At 44.2% G+C, this 12,428-nt stretch overlaps 1 protein-coding gene across 1 annotated transcript in view; it reads left to right on the plus strand.

The window, feature by feature from the left end:
- RASA1 (RAS p21 protein activator 1) overlaps nucleotides 1–12,428 on the plus strand; it is an 82,071-nt gene that overhangs the window by 44,367 nt on the left and 25,276 nt on the right. Inside the window, exons 11-12 of the mRNA XM_061622036.1 lie at nucleotides 6,996–7,152; nucleotides 10,514–10,601. Of these exons, the coding sequence (XP_061478020.1) occupies nucleotides 6,996–7,152; nucleotides 10,514–10,601 (245 nt within the window). The remainder of the gene's footprint in view (nucleotides 1–6,995; nucleotides 7,153–10,513; nucleotides 10,602–12,428) is intronic.

The raw sequence follows: 12,428 nt of genomic DNA on the forward strand, positions 1-12,428 counted from the left end.
GCCCCTCTTCCAGCAGGCATGAGGTGGATGAGGCGTGTACTGTTGTGGGCAGGGTGGCTCCACAACGATTGGCACCTAAGAGAAGTAGGAGAACCAGTCACAACAGGTAACAGCCTGGTGATCCACAGGGACTGCACCAAAGGAGGCCCATAGCAACACGTGCAGGTCACAGAGGGACCTGGAATCCCTATCTGAGGAGGAAGGCACCCAATTCCAGCCCACCCTGGTGGTGATTTTTTCTTCATCGTCTTCTCCTGAGGAGTTTGAAGGCTTCCTCGAGACAGCTATGTCTCACTAAGCATTACAGGAGAAGAGGGGTGAAGCATCCTTCATTTCACCCTCTTCACGTCAGGAACTCAAGGTTCAGGGGGTGGTGCACAACCCACACTGTTCTCATGCTCAACCTCTACAGTTTCAGTTATCAGCGCACATGCTACAACAATTAAAGGAACAACTGAGAGATTCCTAATGGATCTAGCCAGAGATCTTTCCACATCAGTGACTGAGACTCAATACCCCACACAGGACACACCAGCCATAGCACCCACTCCGCCACCTTCAAGAGCTCAAGTGGTGCAGGGCCTCACTACACCCCACTCTTCTTCAGATGTGCCCCAACCACCGAGCAGGGCATCACTGGACCCTTATGCCACCTCACAGGGCAGGCATTCTCAACTTCAGGAGGAGGCAACGGTGGACCCCAACAACTAGCTGATTGTCCTCGATGAGGAAGAACAGAGTGGAGATTCAGAGTCAGAGGAAGTAGTGACCAATAGGATTTTCCAGGAGGCTCTTTTCCTTCTACTCCTGTGCAAGGCAATGGAAGCTCTGGATCTAAATCCTCTGGAAGATCCTCCAGCTCCCTCAGCATCTAGAATTTCGGCTGTGTGTCCAGACCCGAAACCGAAGTCAAGTGTGCTAAAACTTCCATCGCTGTTGCCTAAAGTGATCAAGTACAAATTTGATGCCCCACTGCACTTCAAGAAATCGGTTGCAACTGCCAACAAATACTATATGTTGGAACAACACATCATGGACCAACTCAGTATTCCTCTGGTCGACGCCCCCATAGTCAATTTACTAAATCTATCCTTGAACCAGAAAGACTTGGATGCCCACCCAAGGATCTGTCAGAGTGTAAGCTGGATCTAGGCCTTAGGAGGATTCATGAGGCCTGTGCACTCTCCATCAGAACAGCAGCAGCCTCCTCGGTCTTCGCAAGAGCATCCCTGCTGTGGCGAGAGGACCTATTGGACGGCCTGCAGCAGGATCCGCTCGAATCTGGAAGTCTCTTCTGAAAATCTCGAGAGCAGTGACCTTTATGGCAGATGCATCCGTGGACGCCATGCAGTTTTCGGCAGAGTCATTAGCAGCGAGTGTTTTCACTTGAAGGACTCTATGGTTATGCCATTGGCAGGCCGATACTGCAGCCTGCTCTAATCTTGCATCTGAACCCTATGTGGGTGGCAAACTATTTGGCGACGACGCCCTAGCTGGGGTCTTGGAGTTGAAGGAAAAGAAGAAAGCTATGCCTTCTGCCCAAAAATGAGACAACAAAAGATTCTTCCGTAGACCTTTCCATCCTTATTTGCCCTCTCAGTCCTTTCGAGGCTCCAGGGCATTCGGAAAAACAAAGGAGTCCTGTACCAGCCGTCCCTTCTGGAATAGGCAACGTACCCAGTCTAAAAGCCAACAACCTTTCCCCAATAGATCGGGTTTTGGATCCCAGTCTTGGGGGAATAAGCATAAATTCTGACGCCAGGGTCCCTCAGGTGGGAGGACGCCTTCAACACTGCCCACTGCTGGAGGAACGTGTCTTCGGACCAATGGGTACTGCACACCCTCAGATAAGGACTGAGGCTGGAATTCACCTCCCTTCAACCAAGTTTATCCCCTCCCCCCTCTCAACGTTTCCGGACAAGCGGGAAAGGACTCTTCAAGCAATTGCCCACCTTCTGCAGATTTTGGCAGTAGAGCCCGTTCTAAGAGGCGAGACGTTTTCAGGAATCTATTCGGTATTCACCGTTGCGAAAAAAGACAGTTATTTCAGGGCAGTACTCTATTTGAAGAACTTAAATCAGTTCATAAAATACCACAGGTTCCACATGGAAACTTTACTGTCCATCAAGGAGGCATTGAGAAAGCAAGACTTCCTCTCATCTATTGATCTGAAGGAGGCCTATCTGCATGTCCCTGTTTTTCCGCCTCACAGACATTACCTCCAGTTTGCCGTGTGGGAGGATCACTTTCAGTACAGGGCCATGCTCTTCGGCCTGGCGTCTGACCCCAGAGTATTCATCAAGATTGTGAGTGCTCTGGTGGCACACCTCAGGACGCAGGGGGTCCATGTCTTTCCTTACCTGGATGACTTTCTGCTCCAGTCTCCATCCCTCCACAAGGCTTCGGAAGATCTGCACATCACCCTAGCATGCCTCAAGGATCACAGCTTCCTTGTCAACCAAACCAAGAGCCAGCTTTGTCCAGCCTACCGCATAATACTTTTGGGGGCCACCATAGACTCACTCATAATGTTAGCTCAAGACAGAGTAGACTAGATAATTACAGCTGTCACACAGCTCCTATCTTCGTCTTTGGCAGATCTTATCATCTGGCAGGTATCTTGGGGTTGATGGTCTCAACCTATCGGACTACACCATGGACACGTCACCACTCTCGACCATTCCAGTGGGTGCTACTGCCTTTTCAAAGCGACATTGCAGCCAGGCGTCACTGGAAGGTAGCACTTTCATCAGTGGTCCGTTGCTCCCTGCTATGGTGGCCCACAAACCCAATCTACTAAGGGGAGTGCCATTCCAGGACCCTCCACTGACCCTGATCACCTCAGATGCCAGCCTGACAGGCTGGGGAGCCATTTGTGATGGCCAGATGATACAAGGGACTTGGTCACCACAGGAGTAAGTACTTCCAATTAATCTTCTGGAGCTTTGTGCAATTCGGCTAGCCCTAAGGCACTTTGCGGAGATCAAATGGTTGGGGGCAGTGCTTGTCAGGATAGACAACGTATCGGCCAAATCACATTTGAATTATCAGGGAGGCACACGCTCCCCACAACTACAGAAGGAAGCTGCCCTGCTGTTCCAGTGGGCAGAAACACACATGGACTCGATTCTCACGGAATACCTCAAGGGGGAGGACAACTGCCAAGTGGATTGGCTCAGCAGACAGAAGGTGCATCAGGGAGAATGGAAGCTTTACCCGTTGGCCTTTCAGGAAATAGTGAGACACTTCAGCAGAGTCGAGGTGGACCTATTTGCTACACACCTCAACTGCCACGTGAAAAGATTTTTCTCCAGATATGTGACACCAGAGGTGGAAGGCATAGATGCTCTGGCGTCCCAGTGGCCCCAAGGACAACTCTGCACCTTCTTGTCTCTTCTGATCATTCCCAGGGTACTTCAAAAGATCCAAGCTGAAAGGGCAAGAGTTCTACTGATAGCTCCTTGGTGGCCAAGGAGACTCAGGTTCCCGGAGCTTGTTGATCAATTATCCATGGCAAATTTCCCTCAGGGAAGATCTATTATCACAGGGGCAGCTTCTTCACCCAGACCCGGGATGGCTGACGTTTTATGTTTGGAGATTGAGAGGACGCCTCTTAAAACGAGGCATTCCAGCTCAAGTGGAGGAAACTATGATGGCCTCAAGAAGCCCTTCCACAATTAGCATATATGAGACTACATGGAAGGTCTTCTCGACGTGGTCAGAAAAGAAGGGTTTAATTCCAAGGAAAGCAGGTATAAACAACATTCTCTGCTTCCTACAGGATGGCTTGTCCTTGGGTCTTAGGCCAAACACTCTCAGATGCCAGGCTTCAGCCCTTTCGGTGGTTCTGTCTGCATCTCCATAGAAACCGCTGGGTTCTCATCCGTTACTCAGGCATTTTCTACATGGGGCAATGACATTGGCACCTCCTAAAATCCATTGTTACTCAATTTGGGATCTACACAAGGTGTTAACGGCCCTACAAAAGCCCCCTTTTGAACCCCTAAGTCAAATTTTCCTACGTCCCCTATTCTTTAAGGTTTTGTTCTTTGTGGCCATTACTTTGGCCCAGAGAGTGTCTGAGTTGAATGCTCTGTCTGTTGACAAGAATTTCTGTGTGTTTCATAAGGATAGAGTAGTCCTACATACTGTCCCTTTTCGTCCTAAAGTACTGTCTACCTTCCACTGTCAGCAAGAGCTGGTACTTCCTTCTTTTTGTCCTAATCCCATTCACCCCACAGAAAAAGCGTGGCATTCACTGGATGTGCAAAGAGCCCTGAAAGTGTATATCTCTAAAACAAAACATCTCCGTCAGACAGATAGTTTGTCTCCTTCCACCCAGCGTCTTTAGGGAAGAAAGTGTCTTCGGCCACGCTCGCTAGGTGGATGAAGGCATTTATCACACTGGCCTATGCCTCTCTATAGTTTATTTGTCTCCTTCCAGCCAGCGTGTTTAGGGAAGAAAGTGTCTTCGTCCATGCTTGCTAGGTGGATCAGGGCATGTATCACACTGGCCTACGCCTCTCTAAAGTTAGCCTGGCTGGCCAAGATAGTGGCCCACTCAACTACAGCAGCAGCCACATCGGCAGCATTCTCATGCCACACATCTATCACAGAGATTTGTAGAGCAGCTACATGGGCCGCACCTAATACATTTATTAAACACTATAAGATTAACACATATGCGTCAGCGGAAACAGCTTTTGGGAGGAGAGTGTTACAGCACGTTCTCCCAGATCACTAGTGTAATCAGCCCAGCGATGTTCCCACCCTACATGGGTCAGCTTTGGTATGCCTCACCTGAGATCAGCTTTTCCATGCACAGGAGAAAAGACATTTGGTCTTACTGTAAAACAATTTTTTCTGTGCATGTCAAAAGCTGATCTCAGGGCCACTCCCTAGGAGAGCTGGGCTGCCATCACTGTCTTTTTCATCTTAGGCCTACAGCAGTGAGTGTATGAGTGCTGTTGTCTCCTGTTTCGTGTTGATGGTTCCCATTATTTCTTTTGTTCTTTCCTCTTGTTGGTTGGCTTGTTATCAAAAACTGAAATAAGGAGCTGCGCAGAGCAGGAAGTCCTTGTAAAAAACATCATTTCTTTTGCACTCTTCTGCCTTCAACTGCTAGGTGGAGCTAGCTGCCCACCTTAGATCAGCTTTTGGCATGCACAGAGAAAACCATTTTATGGTAAGACCAAATGTCTTATTTCTCTGAGAAAGGAAGAACCTCCTCCCTTGTCACTTCTGCAGACCACCTGAATGAACCTTATAGAATGGGTGATAGTCTGTGGGCCATACTTCAGGAGCCCCTGTTCTAGGAACAGCTGTGGATCCATACCACCTGAATAGGCTCCCCTGCCTTTAAGGTCCTGTGGCAAGGTGCTCCACAGGTAGTAAAAAAAGTAGTGATTTCTCACACATGTAAGTCTAGTAGTCAGTCTCTCACACAGACCCCACATGCCAACAGTCTTGTACTGTCCATCTGTATTTTGTCCTGTAGTTACTGAAATTGTCTAAATGTTTGGTTTTTTGCAACATATCTAAATAGTTGAAATTCAGTTTGAATATTTTTCTTTTCAGGTTGCTCTTAGACAGGTAGGCACAGAATTGGTATTGGTAATAGGGGTGTGCACAGTCCATAAGATTCAGTTGAGGCCCTGATTTGGTGCTACAGAAAACAGCGTGATTTGGTTCTGAGTGATTCGTAGATATCTCCGTTTGGCTTGTGTCCAGATCCAAAGCTTTGTGTCTCTCTATTCACTATTATGGGGATTTAAAAACATACAAAAATAATAGCTCCTTCTGAGTGGGTAAAGCATAGCAACTGTCTGACAGATACATCTGGGGGATTTTGTGCTTCAGATTTTTTTTAAAAGGAACCTTTGCAGCCGTGGTAGCGCTTATGAGGGCATGAATACTACTACATTTCAGAAGGATAGCTGCAGTGGTTTTCCTGCAAGGACAACCTTTACAGTTTTGTGGTAGTTATAAACAGTCTTGTACCTTCCCCTATTGTTTTCTGGGCAATTTATATGAAAATAGCGTTCATGAGAGAGGTCAGAAATATAGATGCATGGGGTTTTGTGCTAGGCACTTTAAGGTTTTTTTTGGGGGGAGGGGGGCAGGGGGAGAACTAAAAGGTATTTGTTTCCATTCATGTGGCTTTATGGACAATGAATTTATTAAAAATGGCATACATCAGGGTTGGAGAACATCAGACCCACCAGTCCAGTTTGGCACATGAAGCCATTTTCCCGAAACCACGCCTACCCACCCATCAGCTGATGTTACTCAGGGGCATCATTCATGCACATGGGCAGGAGGACAGAATTAAATCCTGCATTGGCTGTGTGCACACCTGTTCTCAGCAGAGAACAGCATGCAGCCAAAGAGAGCCTGTAAATTGTTTTTTCTCCCTGCCCCGCGGCTTTGCCAACCTATGCCAATCTTTGCTTCCCAAAGTGCAGAGCATAGGGCTAGCATATTTTACATTTCCCAAGTGGGAACCCTGCCTAAGGGATTTTGAAGAGTCAGCAGGACAGCCCACTTGTCAATCATGTGGTGCCTCTGCCCCCTGTCAAATTTGGCTCATGAGGCCGATATTAATAAGGATCTGACCTGTGAATCTGTGAATCTTTCTGAAGCTTTGGCTCAGGATTCAGGATTTATCCGAATCAGATGCACACCTCTAAATGGTAATATGAATACATGTTATTGTACTTTAATATGATAAAAAGCAACGTTACTTGCATTCTTTTCTAGTGGGGTTCATAAAACATAATGCTAAGAGCATGGGCAGAAAATGTAGCTACTTAAGCTGCAATACAATACACACTTACCTGAGAGTAAGTCCCATTGAACCCAGTGGAGCTTTCTTCTGAGTAGACGTATTGGATTGTAATCTTAGTCACCTGAGTCTTAAAAATCTTGCTTAGGACTCAGGCATTTGAAATGTGTGTTTCCCCATTCTTCACTAAATTGGTTTGGTTGTTTTACAGGTAAAGGAAAGCGGTGGAAGAACTTGTACTTTATTTTAGAGGGGAATGATGCTCAGCTTATTTATTTTGAAAGTGAGAAGCGAGCCACTAAACCCAAAGGATTAATAGATCTTAGTGTGTGTTCTGTCTATGGTGTTCATGATAGTCTGTTTGGCAGGTAAGATAGCCACTTCTATTTTTAATTAATTATGAAGCTGAAAAAGTCCGGTGTTTTGTCGAGTAGTTGATGTATAACCCTCATAACACACATGCATGTAAGAATTTCTTGTTTATCCTTTTAAGAGGTTTTTTCAAAGCATTCCTGCCACCTCCTTAATGAGGTTATTACACATTTTTATATGTAGCGTACTGTTTGGATGATATCCAATGTTACTCAGAGTAGACCCACTGAAGTGAATGGATTTGTTACTTAAGGCCATTAATTTCATCAGCTCCTTTAAAATGTGGTGTTGGAGGAGAATTTTGTGGATACCATGGACCGCAAAAAAGACAAATAGTTGGGTATTAGAACAACTTAAACCAGAACTATCACTGGAAGCTAAAATGATGAAACTGAGGTTATCATACTTTGGACACGTAATGAGAAGACATGCTACACTAGAAAAGACAATAATGCTGGGAGAAACAAGGGAGTAGAAAAAGAGGAAGACCAAACGAGATCGATTGACTCCATGATTCATAGGGTTGCCGTAAGTCGTAATTGACTTGAAGGCACATAACACACACACACACACACTGTGACTAACATTGGATATCACTCTCTGCCTTCACTTCCATGTCATTAACATGCTACTAATTTGTATGGATGCCATTTCTATGTTTAGGTTTTTGGATTGTTATGGAAAGTATGTTGTCTTAAAAGCAGAGTACTGTCTCCATCATATATCTTTCATGTTCACTGAAACTTGAAAACCTCTCCGTGTAAGTTTCTATGTATGTGTGAAAATTATTGAAATGTTTTTTTTGTCCTCAGATTTTAATTTTATTTTTAAATCGTACTCCCTATACATAAACTATAAATCTGCCAACTTTAAGCCTAGATGCTGATGTGTCAACATCTAGTCAGGTTTTCTGAACACATATTGTTTTCCTCCAGATCTTGTCCAAGAAACAAATGAGCTGGTAATGTCAAATTTACCAAATATGCTATGAAACGGTTTATTTAAAACTAGTTTAGAAATCAAAACAGTCCAGTTCTCTGCTTGTTTAACTCAAAGTCACATTGAGTTTAGTGATTCATGCTCCCAAGTAACTATGCATAGGTTTGCGGTTAGATAGTCTATGCATTGAACACTGTCTGTTTTATATTCTTCCAAATATTCACAGTGATGTGTGCAGTGTGGTTTCATCAGTATGCATTAATAACAATGATATAAATATTGATGTTAGTAAGAATTCAATAAAGATTGTGCATAAAAACACCTGTTGAATATCATAGGCATATTGGTAAGAAGAAGAGGATATTGAATATATTGTCTAGACAATATGCATAACCTCCAAGGCATGTTAGAGGTTGGTCATATTGGTTATGAATGCTGTACTCATTGACTCAGGGTTAGGGAACCTATTGTTGATGTGAGCGTTGTTGCGTGAACAGCATACGTTACGTTGGAGTTAAGTTGAGCAAGAAACTTCACAGAAGCTTGAGAAAGGTTTAAGAGTCTTTACTAAGACATTACGGCCAAAGGCTTAAGAGGATAGTTACAAGTAGAATTCTCCCCCCCCCTTCAAGGATAGAACTGCTTGCTTCAAAGACACACACAGAAGAAAGAAGAACTAACAGCAGTTACAACTTTCCCAGCTGTTATCTCCCGTTACCATGACAACTACTGTCTGGCCTTGAATGAGCGCTCCCAGGCCAGCACAGCAGATAAGGCTGCTTTCCCATACATCTTGAAACATTTCAGACCTGATGAAAAAACCACATTGGTAGTAAGGCCTAGTAAGCCAACACCTGTGGCCCTCCAAATGTGGGATACTCATTAGCCCCAGTTATCAGGGGCGATGAAGGCTGTAGTCCAGTAACATCTGGAGGACCATAGAGTATTCCTTCCTGCTTTAACTGCTCAATATACATAATCTCTAAGTAGAGAATGTGTATACTGACCAGGAACTATGTGAAATAATCTTTCGTTGGTTGCATATTCTGCATGTTCCCCAACATAATTTAGAGATTATACAGGTTGACCAGAAAGTATGCAAAATCCCCCATTAGTGCTATTCATTTTTGTAGATTCTCCACCACGTTCAGTAAATGTGTACAGTGGCTGGTCTTCATTAACATTCTCCATTCATCAGTAACTACTGTGTTTATGTGTCTAAAGCGTTATTGCTGAAAGGATACATATTCACTAAGGCAAAAAATCTTATGGTTTAAGAATGTACCTATAGACCACAGATATTTCTATCAAACTTTAAAAAGCAGGGAAACTGGGCCGCTATAGTGAATGCACCAGGGAAGCAGGAGACTTGACCTCCTCTCTGAGATACTGTACTACCCTACATATTTGTCAAAATGAAAACATAATTTGGGTTGGTCTTCCACAGTCCAATCCACTTCCTGTGTAGCTTGGAAGAATTTGGTAACATGTGCCTCTGAGCATATAGTGAGTCTGGCCACTGGAGCTCTGTCAGTGGAACAGGAGTCTTCTCTCAGCACCCTTCACAAACTACACTTCCAGGATTCTTTGGGAGAAGCCATGACTGTCTCAAGTGAAATCAAAGTCTGGTGTGGGTGGGGGCCCCTGATTAGGCAAACCGAGCAGCTGTGAGTCTGGCTTTTAGAACACTGACAGTTGGTTCTTACTGAGCATGCCCAACATTATCATTGTGTTCAAAATTTCTTAAATTAATTAAAAATCAGCCAGGCATTTTTTTTTTTTACTTTTAAACTTCAGAAGATGAAGGTCAGAGTATGGGACAAGGTCAGCAACAGGCTTACAGGTACTCTATGAACATGGCTGATTTTTAATGAATTTCAACAGATTATGAGAACTCTGACAGAGAAAAGTCCAACAGGTGTCTGTCCCCCCCCCCTCTTTTTAGACTTTGAACTCTCGATTCTCTCTGACTGTTTTCTGTCTCACCATGAAAATTGAGAGGGTTATTAAGCAAGCGTTTCTAAGTTCAGGACTATAGGTTTTGTAAGGTTTTGTTTTGGAATGAGCTTATGGGAAGCATCAGAATGGCATGGGTGATATTTTCAATTTAACATTGTAGAATGTGAAAAATCCATGCTGACTGTAGTATACAGCCACTCTCATGGCTGCATAATAGGCATGAAGATAACACTTGGTAATGAATTGGTAATTTTGTTAATGTTTAGTTGGAAGTCTCATTGATTTCAGTGATGCTTATTCCCAAGTAGCACAAGTAATTGTGATTAGGTTTGCCACCAGATATTATTCAAACATACATAAATTTGGAAGAAAACCATTGCATGTAATAAGACTGAGTGGCACAGTTTCTATTCTGTTAATAGTATTTTATTTTGTTTTTGTTTTTTTTCCTTTCAATAGGCCAAACTGTTTTCAGATAGTAGTTCAGCACTTTAGTGAAGAGCATTACATCTTTTACTTTGCAGGAGAAACTCCAGAACAAGCACAGGTAAGAGGTTTTTCCCTTTCACACTGTTAATACATCAAAGTGATGTACCGTTCTAAAGAGTGCTATGATGTTTTTATCAGGACTGTTGTAAATTCTCCACTCTATATTCTTACTTTGGTTATGCACTAATAATGGTTTGGATCCAGACTTCCATGAGCAGATTTCTGCTCATTGAAACATATTTTCTCACCTCTGCTGTCCCATTGCAGGACCCTGTGTCTCCTGTAAAGCTATTCTAGGGTGGGAGATTCTCAGCATGATGACCTTGATGTGAGATATGGCACAAGTGGATGCAACAGGAAGGTTCCAGCAAAAAAAAGGGAACCCCTCCTCTCTTGTGTGAGCCATTGTGCCTTCCAGTGGTGCAATGTCCCCTTTGGAACTATGCCAGGTGTGCCATATGGATTATTCATGCATAATTAGGACTTTACATCTGTAAATTACTTTGGAACATATATGTGGATGGTTACCATCTGGAATGAAACAGTTCAGGTAGCCTGATGGAAAGGTGACAGATGAGGAAGAGCCAAAGGCAGTTGATGTCTCATTCAGTCAGTAGAATGACCCTGCTTTGCCTTATCTCACTCTGCTACATCCTGATGGAATGACCACTGCTAGGTGACTGTTGTGGTGTGAGGCAAACACAGCTGGTGTCTCAGCAGAGTCCTCTACTGCACCATGGTGGAATGGCTGTGTTCACTATGGAAATGGACTGCCTTCAAGTCGATCCCGACTTATGATGACCCTATGAATAGGGATTTCATGGTAAGCGGTATGCAGAGGGGGTTTACCATTGCCTCCCTCTGAGGCTAGTCCTCCCCAGCTGGCTAGGGCCTGCTCAGCTTGCCACAGCTGTACAAGCCAGCTGGGGGGCAACTGGGCTCCTTGGGACTATGCATCTTGCCCACGGCTGCACAGGTGGCAGGACACGTAACCACTGAGCCGCTCACTGTGGGGTGATCTTTAGCTGGCCCTTAACATTCAAGAGACACGAGCAGGGATTTGAACCCATAGACTCTGGACTCCCAGCCAGACTCCTCCCCACTGTGCTATACAGACTTAGTTAAATTGATTTTTAATGACTTTCCCAAAAAGAAATCCTAAAAAAACTCTTTGGACACCATGGAGTGCAACTGAAAACTGCATAATATGATAATTTACTGTCTCCTTCTGAAAAACTGTGAGAGCCATCTGATTGAAGAGAGATATATTGCCCAAGACTGCTTCCATATGACATCATTTTTGGGAGTGGTGGTGAATCCCAAAGATCAAAATGTTTCAGGAAGTACACAAAAATGTTCAAAATAAGGAGAGCCTGCTGGATCAGGCCATTGGCCATCTAGTCCAGCATCTTGTTCTCACAGTGACAAGCCAGATGCCTATGGGAAGCCTGAAAGCAGAACCTGAGTTCAAGAGCTCTCTCTCCTCTGCAGGTTCCAGCAATTGGTATTCAAAAGCACACTGTCTATGAATATAGCTATTGCAGCTAGTTGCCATTGATAGTCTTATTCTCCATGAATTTATCTAATTCTTTTTTAATGCTATCCAAGTTGGCCATCACTGCCTCTTGTGGGAGTGAATTTCATAGTTCATGTGCTTTATGAAGCACTTTCTTTTGTCTATCCTGAATCTCCCAACATTCAGCTCCATTGGATGTCTACAAGCACTAGTGTTATGAGAGGGAAAAAAGCTTTTCTCTATCCACTTTGCCATACCATACATAATTTTGTACAGCTATCATGTTACTCACCTTTTCTGGTTGCTCTTTTTGTGACTCTTTTCCACCTCTACAGTATAGAGGTGACCAGAAATGTACACGGTATTCCA

The sequence above is a fragment of the Rhineura floridana genome, chromosome 1 (genome assembly GCF_030035675.1).
Source record: "Rhineura floridana isolate rRhiFlo1 chromosome 1, rRhiFlo1.hap2, whole genome shotgun sequence".
Lineage (NCBI taxonomy): Eukaryota > Metazoa > Chordata > Lepidosauria > Squamata > Rhineuridae > Rhineura > Rhineura floridana.